Genomic DNA, 15,037 nt, shown 5'->3' with positions numbered 1-15,037 from the left:
TCTGCCGGGGCAGAAGTTCGATGGCTGGGGGGCAGATTCTGGGGAGTTTCCGAAAGTATCGTGGGGAGCCTGACCCCCCGGATCGGAGGCGAGACGGAGCTGCAGGCTGTTGAGTTCATCCGCAGTGCACAGGATGCAGAGACAGAGGACACCGAACCGGACTATGAGGGTCTGCCACAGGGAGCCTCCACTAGCACCCACATGTTAGCCGGAGCCGTGGCCGGGATCATGGAGCACTGCCTCATGTTCCCCATCGACTGTGTCAAGGTAGCATAGCATTGCTCGGCGGCTAACCAGCTAACCCCCCACTACGTCCCACGAGCCTCCACGGCCCCACTCGGTTGTGTCGTGCGGGTGTTGTTTCGTGTAGCTTCGCGTGTTTTGGTAGCATAGCTCATTAGCCGTGAGGCAAGGTCAGTCAGCCCCGTTAGCATCTCATACCCACACTAGCTAACCTGCTAGCATGCTATTTCTAAGTTGAGCCTTAGGGTCGTTATGACAACATTTAGCAGGGTCGCCCGTTTGGACACGTTGTGCTAAGCTGCAAAAGCATAATCAAATCAAACGGTCGCCCCACCCTCAAGTGATATAACGTTGCACAACCAGTGTTACGTGTAAGGGAATTGACAATATTAAGTAACAGATATGCCAATAAAAGTAAACAGCTGCAGCATCCGTGTAAAAGTTCAAGGGGAGCAAAGCTAAGCTGCGAACAACCAGAGGCTGCTTCCACGTTATATCCTTTTAGCTAAAGCTGTTTCTCTGACTTTAACACACATGGGGACGAATTGCTCTGAAGTTAAAAAAGTATTTTGGCCCTTTCAGCTCATCCTGCTGCGTTTATTTCCCAGCAGACAGTGTGGTAGCCTCAGGCCCCCTGCGTCACACATCATGTCCAATTGTTTACATAGTTCTCCTGATCACATGCGAGTCAGTGCAACTACACAGGGCCGCTTCTGAACATGGGATCTCATTTGTTATGTGTGTTAGTTGTATTCTGTGGCTTTAAAAAAAAAAGTTATTCCTACTGTCAACACAGCTAAGGATGCATGACCTATTGCCCCCCAGAGGTCAGCTGGCTGCAGCACATGTGATCATTGGGAGAGACAATGAGCTTGGTATGGTCAGCTGTCCGTGTCAGGCTGACAAGCTGTTCAATGTGCCCATGCTTCACACACGTCTCCTCCACCTGTGGTCCACCTCTGTTTGTGGCCCTGATCCAGGACAACACCGGTGTTTACAGATCCTTCTCGTTGTTGCACGGTGTCTGCTAACGGAGCTCAGCCTTTGGCCAAACAAAACAACAGAGATCTGGGGCATTGTCCACTGTTCAACAGGAAAACACTTCTCAAAGCTGTTGCAAAAGCTATTGCATAAATTTGAGAAATATTTGGCATGCTTCAAACACATTCCTTTTGTATACAGTAAATACATCTCCGTCTTTTTTTTAACGTCTCCCGTTGTGTCAAATAAAGACGCTCACTCCTGCATGATAATCTCCTCACTTAAGAGATTGTGTAATTATAGTTTACAATAGATTGCCATTCCCCATTTTAAGGTATCATAAATCCCAGTAATTGGTTGTGGATTTAGAATAAGCTTGCTGCATCTGAAGGTTTGTCTGAGTGCACACTTCACGGCACATGTGGATGGTATTTCCAGCCATTGAGAGAAACCAAAAAAAGTCTGCCCTGTTTTCGCAACAGTGTGGGGACGAAGTCTATACGTTGGGCACAAAAGGTCATTTCTTTATCGATATGCAAGCACATGGTAAAGACAAACAGCAGATAACATGGCTGGAAGGACCTCTGTGCATGCATGTGTTTGTGCGTGTGTATCACACAGCCATGAATGAATGAGTGAGGAGCAGATTACCGACACTACAGCCACTCCTCACTCTCATGTTTGTGTGCCAGACATGAAGTAACTTGATGAATGGGTTTGTACCACGGTTAGCTAGCTCTCTTCATGCCCTGCATTCCACAGCTGCATAGGATGATACGAGGCCATGTGTACACTAGTATACCACATGCACACACACACGCAGTGGGGTGCACGTTTTTCCATTTGGCTGGAAGTTTTGTATCCGCTGCTGTTCTTTCAGAGACGGACATGTCAACCTTCTTTTAAAGCTACACAACAGGAGGCTCAAACGCTGATCCTCTGCACATCCTTTAGTTAATGTTTGTTTTGTCTTATTTATCTGTGTGTGTGTTCGGAGGAGGGGAGAAAGGTATGTCTCAGTGGGAAGAGAGGCTTACAGGAAGTGTGCTTATGTCCCTTTGTGACCTTGGAGCTTGTAATTCGAAACTTCCGTCTATTCAATTATGCATATACATCAACACACACAAACACACACACCTCTCATTTCCCTCACTCAACAGCCTATTCACACTGCAGTGTATTCAGGACTCTCCCCGCTGTTTTATTATTTGCTGTCATAGGCAGACATATTAATAGACTTAAATTATGCATCACATTTTGTTATGTTTAGAGTGTATTAAAAATGTTTCCCTAACCCTGTAGGCTGGAAAGGCAACATGCTTTTTTTGACCTCGAATTTTTGTCTCATTCCATCTTTTCCAGACACGAATGCAGAGCCTCCAGCCCGATCCCGCAGCCCGCTACAGAAATGTAATGGATGCTCTTCGCCGAATAGTAGCCACGGAGGGAGTCTGGCGGCCGATGAGAGGGCTCAACGTGACGGCAGTTGGGGCGGGACCTGCCCATGCCCTGTATTTCGCCAGCTATGAGAAACTAAAAAAGACTCTTAGTGATCTCATTCATCCAGGGGCAAACAGTCATTTGGCTAATGGTATCACAAACATACATACATGCATTCAGAAAGTGTTTTGACCCCTTCACTTCTTTCACATGTTTTTATGTTGAAGCCTAAAAGCCGGTTTATACTTCTGGGTTAGATCAACACTGCAGGTTTAGTGTGGCCTGGTACTTTATGCCGTAGCCTGAAAAACTAGAAATGTCATTACGCGTTGTGACGACAAAGAGCACAACAACTGGGATTAGTCTGCTCGGTAGTGCGTCCTATCCATGTCTCTCAGTGGCAATAACACAACACTCACCTTTCTCCTGCCTCATTCGGTTTAACAGTCATTCACATTATCTCCATCGTCTTTTCTCTTTTCAGTAACTCCGTTTTTAAGTAAAACTAACACTTTTTCCGTTTTATTAGCTACAACTCCAATGTGATCCACTCGCCTGTAATCGCCAGGGTTTGAAGTACGCACACAAACACACACACACACAAAGTGGCATAAAAGCCTGGCGGTTAACAAACGTTTTGGTGGTTTAATTATAGAGCGACACAGACACACCAGGGCACGAGTATAAATGCTCACAACGACGCAGAAGTATAAAGTCAGGCTTTATGCTAAAATTTAAAAAAGATCCATAACTCTACACTTAATACCCCAAAACAAAAACGCAAAAACAGAATTTAGCACATTTATCCAGCAAAACCAAGGTATTTAGACTATTGCTATGGTTTAACTTTAAATTAAGATGTGGTAAATCCAATTGATCGGACAAGTCATTATTAAAAAAGACACAACTGTCTCTGCGACCTTAGGGCAGCCCTTACACCTTGTGGCTTGGTTTTTTGCTCCGATATTCATTATTAGCTCTTTGCACATTTCTGAAATGTGGTTTTTGCTTTGTCGTTTTGAGGTTTTCAGTGTGGACTGATGAGGGAAACAATGTAGTTTTAGCATGAGGCTGCAAAATAACAAGTTGTGAAAAAAGTGTACTTTCCAGATTTACCGTATAGACACAAAAATATGTATGGCTTTCTTAACACTATAGATAAGTTGGTACGTTGGACAGCTAAGGGTTAGGCTGACTCTAATCCCTGCACACAGCTGACGTGGCCTGATCAGTCTTGAAAACCCCTGGCAGGCCTACAAATTGGATAGAGCCTTTTAATAACTCCAGCTGTACACTAAAGAAGGCCAAGGGTCAGCTGTCAAATCTATTGCTGGATTTTGTGAAACAATTTGGGTCAAGTTTAGTAAAGCTATGAAAAATAGAAAGATTCAGGCAAAGATTCAATTTTGAAACCTTGCGCTTAATCTCTTGACTCTCTTGCTTTTCATTCTTTTCCAGTTAAGTAGGAGGCTGGGTAAGTCTTCTTTCTCCCATCTCATCTGCTCTATCCTCTGTAGGTCGTGTCTTTTAAAGCTCTTGGGTTTGGTTCAAATGGACTGACTTGTCCAGCAGGTGTCTCTCTTTGCTCAGGTTTGACCTCCTGCATTTGTTCTGGAGTGATCTCTAGTTTACACCTGTGCAGTTTCCTGACTAAGCACCAGTTCTGCTCTGATGATATTGTTTTTTTTAAATGTTATCTGCAGCTATTAGGAGTAAGGCAGTGCAGGCTGTGACACGATGAGAGAGTCTCTTGCTCTTGCAAAATGCTTTTCTATTCTACCCTTTATTTTAGCCTCTGTTTTCTTTGCGTGTTCTTCATGATAATAATGTGTAGTAATTTCTGAGGCGTGTTTATTTCAGGAGCCGCTGGGTGTGTGGCAACGTTTCTTCATGATGCAGCCATGAACCCCACCGAAGGTAAGAGCAACTTTTTATTGTCCAATGCTATTTGAGCTCATTATTTCTCTCTGCTTTCCATAAGAGATTTCAATAAAGAAACGTGCAGGTGTTATGCCTGGCCACCTTCACATGTTGGCCTTCTGAAGTCCAACATATTGTCTTTCACAGCTGCCTCTAGTCCAGCTGCCCTAACACGTCAGTAGAAGGACACTGGTCCAAGTCCTCGTGAGCAGCTGGTCGATGGGCTGCAGCTGTCTAAGCAGAAACTGTTTAAATGACGCACGGCATCTTTGTGTGTTCAACAAACCTGTATTAAGACCACTGCAGGTTATAGTTAACTAATGTTTTTTTTTTTCTTCTTTTATCTTTTCCATCTCCGCACTGGCCAACCACGATCATCTATGGTCCTCTCCTCCATTGATACATCTACACACGTGTCCTCAGTTGTGAAGCAGCGCATGCAGATGTATAATTCACCATACCGCGGCGTGTCGGACTGTATACGCGCTGTATGGCAGAAAGAGGGCCCTGCTGCTTTCTACCGCAGTTACACCACCCAGCTCACCATGAACGTGCCCTTCCAGGCGCTCCACTTCATGACCTACGAGTACCTACAGGAGCTGCTCAACCCCCACAGACAATACAATCCCTCATCCCACATGTTGTCGGGAGCTTTGGCCGGAGCCATCGCAGCTGCGGCCACGACACCGCTAGACGTCTGCAAGACCCTGCTCAACACCCAGGAGTCTCTCACCCTCAGCTGCCTGTCCTCGAGCCAAGGCCCCGGCAAGGGCCAAGGCCAAGGAGCCCACAGACAGATCTCAGGCCTTGCCCACGCCTTCCGGACAGTGTATAGGTTGGGCGGCCTGAAGGGCTTCTTCAAAGGGGTCCAGGCAAGGGTGATTTACCAGGTGCCCTCCACAGCCATCAGCTGGTCGGTGTACGAGTTCTTCAAATACGGACTCACCAAGCACCAGCACAACAAGAGGAGAGCGCCGCACAAGGAGGCTGAGATGTAGAGACCTCCTCTCAACATCGCTCTGCCCTCCCTGTGAGGAGACACTTCAATACGCACATATAGAATCTGACCTAAAGTCCACCTCAGATGTCCCATCCCTTTCAGACATAGCAGATAAGAAAGACAGCTCGAGTAGGCATATTACTGCTGCGACTTTTAGAGACTAGGTATGGTTTGACTCACAGCCATTCTAGAGGCCAATACGTTTGTCCAAGCCAAGGATAAATGTGAAGAACGCACAAGTTTTCATTTAGAAAGGTAGTCAGCAGAGGGCAGTAGAGTTTCTTTGTATGTTACAGTAGTTTACAAAACGTTGGTATAGGACCAGATTTTTTTTCACATCCATTCAAAGTTTGAGTTTGGAAAGCCCAGATCCCAATCTTTTTTCCACTTCTTTATCTGAAATAAGTTATTGATTTGTTCCAAATTCAAAGTTTTTCAGCCATTTAGAATTAATAGAAAACTGACCCAGCTGAGAACTTTTGTCGCTAAATTTCCTCAGATACCTTTATAGAAATTAAGAGGAGCCCTTCTCACATTGGCAAGTCAGACCATCTTTTATACCCTAATAATTGAACCGGTCTATTTGAAATGTAGTCCAATAGAATTTGACGATTCCATAGATTAACTAAAAGACCATAGTTCAGATTTTGGTGACATTTTTGTTTGGCTATTGGCAGTTTAAAAAAAAGACGAGGTATGTTTGGTTTGTCATGTCCCGCAGCTGGAGGGGCGGTGCCAATTGCGTTAAACAAATATTCAAATTTTCAGTAGCTCTAAGGTTTCTGAAGTGTGTGTGTAATTTATTTTTAATTACTTAACTACTTAATTGAATTTTATTTCCAGCAAATATATGATTTAAATTAGTTTTCTCCATTCATGTGTTCATTCAACTCCTGGATCATCCACTCATCTTTAGTCCTGTGCACCTGTTTGGCAGATCAGATCAGGGCAGCGTTAAGAGGGCGTGTCTGTCCATTAACTGTAGCTGTGAGCCTGTTCTCAGCTTGTAAACTACTGAGTTTCAATATCTTGCTTGACCGCAAAGGTTGTGTACAATGTACTGTGTCCGAAAGAAGAATTTAACCCCGGATTTTATGGAGGTCAGTATCTCATAAGATATGTATCTGTACACATAAATGGAAGCTGTCATTCTTAATGATTGATGTCTGATTGTCTCAGACACTGAATTGCACTCGATGAATAAAGACTGAGCAGCAGGGCACGCATTACTCTCTGCTCATAAATGATGGGAGCTGTCTTTTGATTTCCTTAAAAGTCTCCGAATGCTTTGTGTGAAGATGAATAGAAGATTCTTACACACTGCCGTTTTATCTAGTTGTGTTTTCAAGGATTTTTCTGTTTGGTCCCTAGTAAACAAATGGATGGATGAAATGGAGACGGTGCCCTAATCCACATCTGGAAGACACATGGTGAGTTTGTGTATGTTTTCAGGTATTTATTTTCAGTTTGAGGCAGGTACAGTTGTTTAGTCTCCAACACAGGTGCAGGTTTCAACTTTGACCCACGACAGTGAAAACACAATTTGAACTTGCCTGCATTCAAACAGTAAGGAGAGAGCCGCTCCGCACATGATGCAGGATGCACTTTTAAGTTTGATAACCAGAAAAGGCAAAAGTGGAATTTGGTATGGAGGTGAAATAGATTACATGTTGAAAATATTAGTGCTGAAGAAGTTTAAAGTATAAGAGATAACAAGCCAAACATAGAATTACATCCGTGCAAATTAAGATAAATGTTGACTGTGTCACTTTAAAAATAGACATTTCATACATGGGTTGATTACCATATTTAGCAACAAAATCAAAATTTCACGCTAGGACTTCAGATTTGTCTGTAATTTGCATGAAATTCTTTGTCTTTCAGTTCATAAAAAAGGTTCTTCATCCCTTAATGTTTTCCTATGTGTTGGAACAATGTCTTTCTTTACGTCAGGTCTGTTGACATGTTCAGATCTTCACTGTTTCTGGGAGACTCCATGTAAACACCAAAAAAAAATCCTCTGGTTAGAATCTGTGTGCCCTTCAGACAGATCATAGTGAAGAGTGACAGCTCCCCGCACCCAGGCCTCACACACACACACACACACACACACACACACACACACACACACACACACACACACACACACACACACACACACACACACAGAGCCAAGTGAGACACCTGTTCAAACAGGGAGTGTTAATGAACTGTCTCTGTCGCTCACTATCTCTACATGCATGTAGACATTATGTGTGGCCTCATAGTTTATGCTGTTAGAATGGTGTGTGTCTGTGTGTGCTGCTTAACCAGCTACAGCTTGCCTACCAAGTCTGAATGTATCTAGAGATGAATGTCATGACAGACTGACTAACATAGGTATGGGTTGAGAAGGCACGTGTGGAATTATTGTAAAAAAAAATGAGTGTCTGTCATGTGGGAGAGTCTGCTCCAAATCTCAGCAGTTTGAGAAGAGTGAACTATTTAGTCTGGTCACTTGCTCCGATTCTTTCATTCTGTTCATGTAAGTGTACATGTGTGTCTGTGTGCACATCCTGAAGATAAAGAGAAAGTAAATGATATGTATGTATGTAGCGCTTTACACTACAGTTTTGCCCATTCATTACAGTCAGGGGCATTTTAGTGTTCAGTATGTGTGTTCAGTGTGAGCGAGGGATCGACCTCGTTATTGGCACCGCAGCTTCACAGAGGTAAGAGAGCATGGATGTATGATGCAACGTTACAGATCAGACAAAAATAATCTCAACTCAAAGGTCCACTTGTTCTCTTAGAAACTGAAGTTTTCCACCTCATCTTATTGTCTTCATCAGCAAAGAGGAGCTTGATCAGGTTGTCAGAATGTGTTGTCCACGTACTGGTACCAAGCTGGAAGCTAGAAGCCACTGGATAAGCTGGTCAAAATGTTTCATGTACACGTCAGTGAGGGAGAAAAGTGTGTGAGTGTGTGGGGTGGGGGGACCATGTCGCTCAGTAAAGGTCTTAATCGAAGGTCTTCCATTATGATACTAGTGCTACACCACGACAATGAATAATGATCCAATTACACCCTTTAAACAGAACAATGTGACAGTTGTAATTACAGAGCTATGAAAGAGAGGATGTGGTTGTTGCTCTCAGAGTGACACACTTTATTCTGTCAGTCATAATCACTGTGGAGTTGTGTGTGTGTGTGTGTGTGTGTGTGTGTGTGTGTGTGTGTGTGTGAAGATCAGTAGCTGTTTTGCTCACCAACCAAACTTGGAACACTTTCTCTTCTCAAGTGAATATCAGCCCTAATCCAAGGCCGTCCCGCCTGACTTTATTTGGACAATAACACATGTGCCCAAACCCGCACACACTCACACCCATACACACACACACACTACGTCCATCTTGTACAGTGGAAACGATCTGTACAAGTTGATGAAGGGCTGGCAGAAACACACACGCATATTTGCTCCCTTGTGTATTGGTGTAAGCCCATGTTTTGGAAACTCAAGCCTCCGGTCATAGCCCCATACAGCAAGCACCTGTGGAGGGGTGTATTTCACACACACACATACACACACACTCTCGAAGGGTACTTAGGAATGTGAATGCCTGAAGGACTCAGGTCCTCTAAAACAACTCTCCTTCTCTCCCTCTCCACATATCTATGACTCTTTTGTTGCTCCTCTTGTCAGATCTCTCTCCATATATTAAACCAAATCATGACTGCACCACTCAGCATGAATTACAGAGTGATACTGGATTGTGCCATAATGTCCACTTTATCCCGTCCGCGGCAGCGGCTAATAGATGAGGTGTGATTGCAGGCTCCTCGTCTAATACACACAGACACATACAGCTTGTGATCTCATGCTCCTTGCTGGTGCTGCTGGATAAAGGAGCTGCTGTAATCCCTCTGGCTGCTGCTGTCTCTCCCTCTCTGGAGTGAGAAGAGGAGGTTTAAGAAGCCAGGAGAGGAGGAGAGACGAGAGACCGAAGCAGAAAGCCTTTTTCACCAAATGTTTAGCAATTAAAACAACATGTGATACGTGGTTATGGTTGGTATGATTTGTTTAGAGGCCTTTTGTAAAACTTGATCTGCCGACAAGATAATCATGAAATGAGAAATAATCTCTGATTTTCATTATGTTCCATTCCCATTATTGACCACAAGCGAAGTGCTAACTGGATCTATGCAATTTGATATCAACTGTATTTCTGAGAAAAGAGGGCTTTTCTTTTGTTGAAGTGATGCTGTAATATTATCCTCAATCTAACTCCACTTTAGGGTCGGATCACACTGGGGGCTCTTGTGATGGACATGGGCTGTAGGTCCCTGACATGATGGGGTCCCATTCTTAGTTAGGTTGTAATTTTATCAAACAACATTTTATTTTAGAACATGCACCATGTGGATAGTTTTAAAGGAATTAAAAAAAAAAGGGAAACTGAATTCTGATCTTAAGACAAAGGCTAAATGGGGAAACTGCACCAGCACCTACAATTTCAGATTCTTTAGCTGTGTATGTGGCTAGCATAAGCCTCAGTCATTGATGCAGCACTTCTGGCCTTCTTGTGGAAGTGAGCCTAAAGTGGCCCACTTGTAAAATAGCAAATATGGTCCAAATATCCCCAAAACAAATGTGGGCCTTTACTGACAAACATGCAGTGCTCTAGGTAAGGTGTAATCCAGATGTTAACCTGAAGTGGCCCATGTGGTAAATGGTAAATATGGCCCAAATAGCACAAAACAAATTCGGGCCACCTTTGGCTAACATTTGGTATTGCTACAGCTTACCTCTGGCAAACAGTACCATCATTCCACAGGGTATATGGGCTGCATATGGGATATGTGCAATGTGGGCCAAAACTGGGCAATTTTGCTATATGGGTGTAATATAACTGAACAAACTGTCCAGAATCACATTTTCACAATCTAATTGCCCCACAGTTGACTTGGGCCCTGGAGAATCTATGACTTGCTTCAGGTTTTCATAAATTTATCAGTGGCCCACATTTGTTTAACTCCTTGGTAACTAGTGATTTGCAGGTTTCACAATTAAAACTTCAGATATGCCTCAGCTAGTTAGTTGGTTTTATATATGTAAAGAATCGGTGGCAAAGAAACGCCTATTAAACTGCAAGCTGCTTTTAAATGTAGGTGTTACTTTAGTCTATTCATGTGTGTAGTGCCCTACAAAATGTTTATAGATTTTTGTTCTTTTGTACATTATTTTGGGGAAATGTATATTTTTTGGTTAGACAATGAAAATGTCCCATGTTTTGTTTTAGACCTTGAACGTTTCAGGTCGGTTTCCTTTTGAGTATTGGCTTGACAGGTGTCAATCAATCAGTATCAGTCAATCAGTGTCAAGGTGGGTTGAATATTGTGACCAATGGAACTCTTGGCGGGGTGGGACACACGGTTAGAACCGGAAGCAAGTGTCACTGGAGAGGCAGGTGAAGGCTGAGACCATGTGCTCTGTAAAAAGTTCATGAAACTCTGTTAATTTGAATTTGAATAGAGAACCAAGGGTTTTATAAGAGTATGTATCTTATTAAAAAGGAAAGGAGAGCAGGTTGGAATGTTGCTCCAGTCAGTAATGTTGCTAAATTAGCACAAACACAACATGTGAACTGTTTGGACTGTTGTTTGATAGCTCATCTTCACACCTGGAGGAGAAGGGACTAAGCCCATGAGTCTGTGAAAGTACAGTTTATACTAAGGTTCTGGATGAAGGATGGAGCCTCAGGACAGGTTTTCTTCACCGCTGGACTGACGGGTCCAGAGCTTCTTGCCTTTTTTCCGAGGGACAGTGAGTAGTGACAATATTTCCTTGAGCTTTCAAAATGAGTTCCAGCATACCACCAAATGTCATGGTACCATAAACTGAGAAATATAACCCCAGGTCATTGTTAGCATTTTATTTCATTTTATACTGGGTTAAATAAACCTGTTGCAATGAATCCTTGTGTTTTGACATGTGTTGCTTTTACTAAGTGTGATTTTACAATTCACTGGATATATTGATATCTGGAGCAATAACGTCCTGAAGCCTGGCCCTCATTACCTATATACTTATATACTTCAGTCCATGTTTTACATTTCTTCCAACAGGCCCTTCTGTCTTCACATTTAGACAAGTTAAAAATGGTCCTTGGCTATTGTTAATTCATCATTAACTGTAACATGAACCTAAGAAGACACCAAGAATGCAGCGTCAGACTGAATAATGAAGCATAGCAAAATGTGAATCCCAGATAAGGGACGACCAAACAGACCCATCAGCCAACTGTGCCAGTTGTGGCTTGACTGTTTCCCATGATACACTGCTGTAGAGAATTAGGCTGCTGTGGGGAGATACGGCTCCTGTCATCACTTAAGAGAACAAGTTGGGGAGGAGAAATTCTTCCCACCACTGTCAAGGATACAAGATGATCATTAACTAACACACACACACACACACATACTCACCCACACAGCAGTTCCTTTGTGAGAAAAAGCTGCAACAGTGGAAGAAAACAGCTGTTTGGACGATCAGCATGTGGTGTTACTGTAAGCTTGCAGAGGATGCTGGACAACATGGAGAGCTGCAGCTATAGTTTGTGTGAGTTGTGATCCTTCTCACTTCTCGCGCAATAAAAAAAAAACATCATGGAGGATTTAAACTGAATAGAAATCTGTTCCATTGTGTTTGGGGTGAAATTCCAATGCTAGTAAGACATGTAATAACACTACCATGACAGAGAAACTGATTTTTTTTTTACATGAACAGACAAAGTGTGATTATATAAACAATATGGAATCAGTGGGAGTCTATAGTTATGTTATGTGTACTGTGTGTCAAGCATGGGCTGTATTACGTCTCCCTGAAAGTGAAGCTAAAGTCTCTCAATCACCACCTGGTGGCTGGCTGTTGTACAGGTCATAAACCCTGCCTCCTCCATGTTAGTGGATGGGACATGGGCGAAACTAAAAATGAAGCGCAGATGTCCTTTCTGTCATTTTAGGTAGTTCTTATCACACTGGTTGTCCAGTGCAAGTTTTTCCAATAGTTTTTTTTTCTTTCTCATTAGTTATTCTTTGTGCAGCCATGATTGAGTGTGGTCAAGATTGACAGCTGAGACCGACTTACGAATGGTCGAGCATTCGTATCTGCGGGACCTTGATAGTGCTGCTCTACACCCCGATCACCACTGTGCGGGCTCTTGCTCCAAATGTGCAAGATTGTAGCATAAGTGAAATTTGGCTTCATTCCTGGGCAGTGGGAGGAAGTGGAGACGCGTCGTCTATCTCAATAGTGTAAAGATGGAGTATTTTCACTGTGTTGCCTAAGGAGGGATCCCTTACTGAAAACTGCCACAGTTCTTTCATGATCAAAGCAAAAAGCTAAATGCATTTGCACACACAAACACACACTTATCCCTTTGGGCCGTTGGGAGTGAAGCTGGATCTGATGAACTGCAGCAATGTTACGGCTGATTGCAGGTGTCCAGCACCCCCTCCCCCAATGTTGTGACAAATCCCTTTTAAAAAGGTAAGCGAGGTCATAAAATCTTCTAACAAACACTTCAGAAAACTGCAACCTAAGACACACGCACACACTCTTTCTTTTTCTCTGTGCACATCCAGCATGTGTGCAAGCGCAAAGACACACTGTTTTTCACACACCGCCTGAGACCAAAACTGAAGTTGTCTGTCAGTGGCGTGGAGGCGGTGTGGACAAGATTCCTTGCATTTGCACCCATGTGTCTGTGTGCGTGCATGTGTGTGTTGAAGCGACGCAGGTGCAGTCAGGGACACTGAGGAAGAAACAGGCCTGCTGCCCTTTGAACTTGATCTTGAAAGGAAAGCTGTCTTCCCATCCTGTCAAATAAGCTTAACTGCCTATGCCTTGGAGCGTCGTCCGCACAAACTGGTCCGGCGAAATCGAGAGCCATTCAATTATTAACTGAAAACAAGCGTACTAATTCAGTTTTCATTACACACAGATATCATCAGCAGTGATTTATACTAAAGCCATTTTTATAATTAATGTAACTTATTTAATTTTTTTTCTATCCTTGTTTTTTGTTGTGCAAAGTTATTGGGAGAGTCCAGGTTAAAAGTCTGAATTTGTTACCAACATCAGGGAGGTCCCTCCCAGTTTACACTGTATCCCTCAGTGAGCACCAGCTTGGTTCAAGGTTAGGACATTTTTTAGCTGTGAGTCTCCATCCTAAATCTGCAGTCGGTGGTGACTGATGTGGCCTAAAAGAAAAGGATGAAACAAAACAGCTCTAAGTGATAATTTAAACTGCAAATAGCAAAGTGGGCAAAAGTGCAGCTTTATTTGTGGTTGTGATGATAACTAAAATATGACACCTGGATGCTTTCTGTTTAACACAGCAGTGATGAGCGTCTCTTTCACCGGAGGTGCAGACCATGCAGGAAGAGGAGGTGGAGGAGGAGGAGGGGGAGGAGGGAAGGTTGAGAGGCCGTAAGTGGGGCCTGAGTAGTTTTTTTATCAACTCACTGATATGAGACTGCTCAGTGCTCTCCTTGTCTCTGCTTATCACCGCTAATTAAAACATTTGGATTCCTCTGGCTGGCTCTGAAGGAGAGTTGGTGTGTGTTTGTGTGTCTGTGTGTGTCTGTGTGTGTCTGAGCATGTGTGTGGGAGACGTGAGGAGAGGATTCAGAGGAAGGAAATGTAGAACTTTGAAATACTTCCTGTCCATCTATGGAGAGAGGAGCTCAACCACAGACAGACATGCTGTTTCTATGGATGCAGAGACAACAACACAGATTAGGTTTTTGTATGCATTTGTTTGTTTTCTTGTTAGTTTGTTCGTTAGCAGGATTATACAAAAACTACTCAACTAGTTACTCTAGTTGTATATTATAGGAATTGTTTTAGAAATAATGCAAACATATTCTAAACAAATTTGAATAACGTATATGCCGAGGTAGCAAAAGAATGTGAAGTACAGATACTTGAGTTAAAAAACGACTCAAGTAAGAGTATAAGTACTGATTCAACCTCTTCTCAAGTAAAAGTGCAGGCTGAGAAATTAATCAAAATAAAGTTTTTATAAAACCACACTTACAAAATCAAATATATATATATATATATATACATAAAACAGATAATTACCCTCAAATACATTAAAACAAGACGAACAACACTTTTTTTGAAAATGTAAGGAGTAGAAAGTACTGTTAAAATGTAGGGAGTAAAAATTCAGAAAAAAAAATACTCAAGTAAAATACATACCTACTACTTATTTACTTAGGTACAGTAAAAAAGTATTTGTACTTCTCTCCTCTGCCTGTATGATGTGGTGTCTTTTTTCTGTTACTTTTGACTCCCTCACAAGCTTCACCTTTTTCTCAGTCTGTCTACAAATACACACACGCACACTTTCTTAAAAATGAGCCTGTTCCTTATGAGTCCTGGGTGGGCTCATCTTTCTATCTTCCCT

General features: G+C 42.8%; 1 protein-coding gene across 1 annotated transcript in view; it reads left to right on the top strand.

Annotated features, from left to right (window-relative positions):
* Window positions 1-6,833, top strand: part of slc25a28 (solute carrier family 25 member 28) — a 7,133-nt gene extending 300 nt beyond the window's left edge. The window contains exons 1-4 of the mRNA XM_035172585.2: window positions 1-267; window positions 2,587-2,815; window positions 4,525-4,581; window positions 5,008-6,833. The exon at window positions 1-267 is cut by the window's left edge and continues 300 nt beyond it. Coding sequence (XP_035028476.1) covers window positions 1-267; window positions 2,587-2,815; window positions 4,525-4,581; window positions 5,008-5,582 — 1,128 coding nt within the window. The 3' untranslated portion in view covers window positions 5,583-6,833. The remainder of the gene's footprint in view (window positions 268-2,586; window positions 2,816-4,524; window positions 4,582-5,007) is intronic.
* Window positions 6,834-15,037: the final 8,204 nt, after the last annotated feature.

This window comes from Hippoglossus stenolepis, chromosome 12, assembly GCF_022539355.2.
Source record: "Hippoglossus stenolepis isolate QCI-W04-F060 chromosome 12, HSTE1.2, whole genome shotgun sequence".
Classification (NCBI taxonomy): Eukaryota; Metazoa; Chordata; class Actinopteri; order Pleuronectiformes; family Pleuronectidae; genus Hippoglossus; species Hippoglossus stenolepis.
This window is presented reverse-complemented; position numbering and strand designations above follow the sequence as displayed.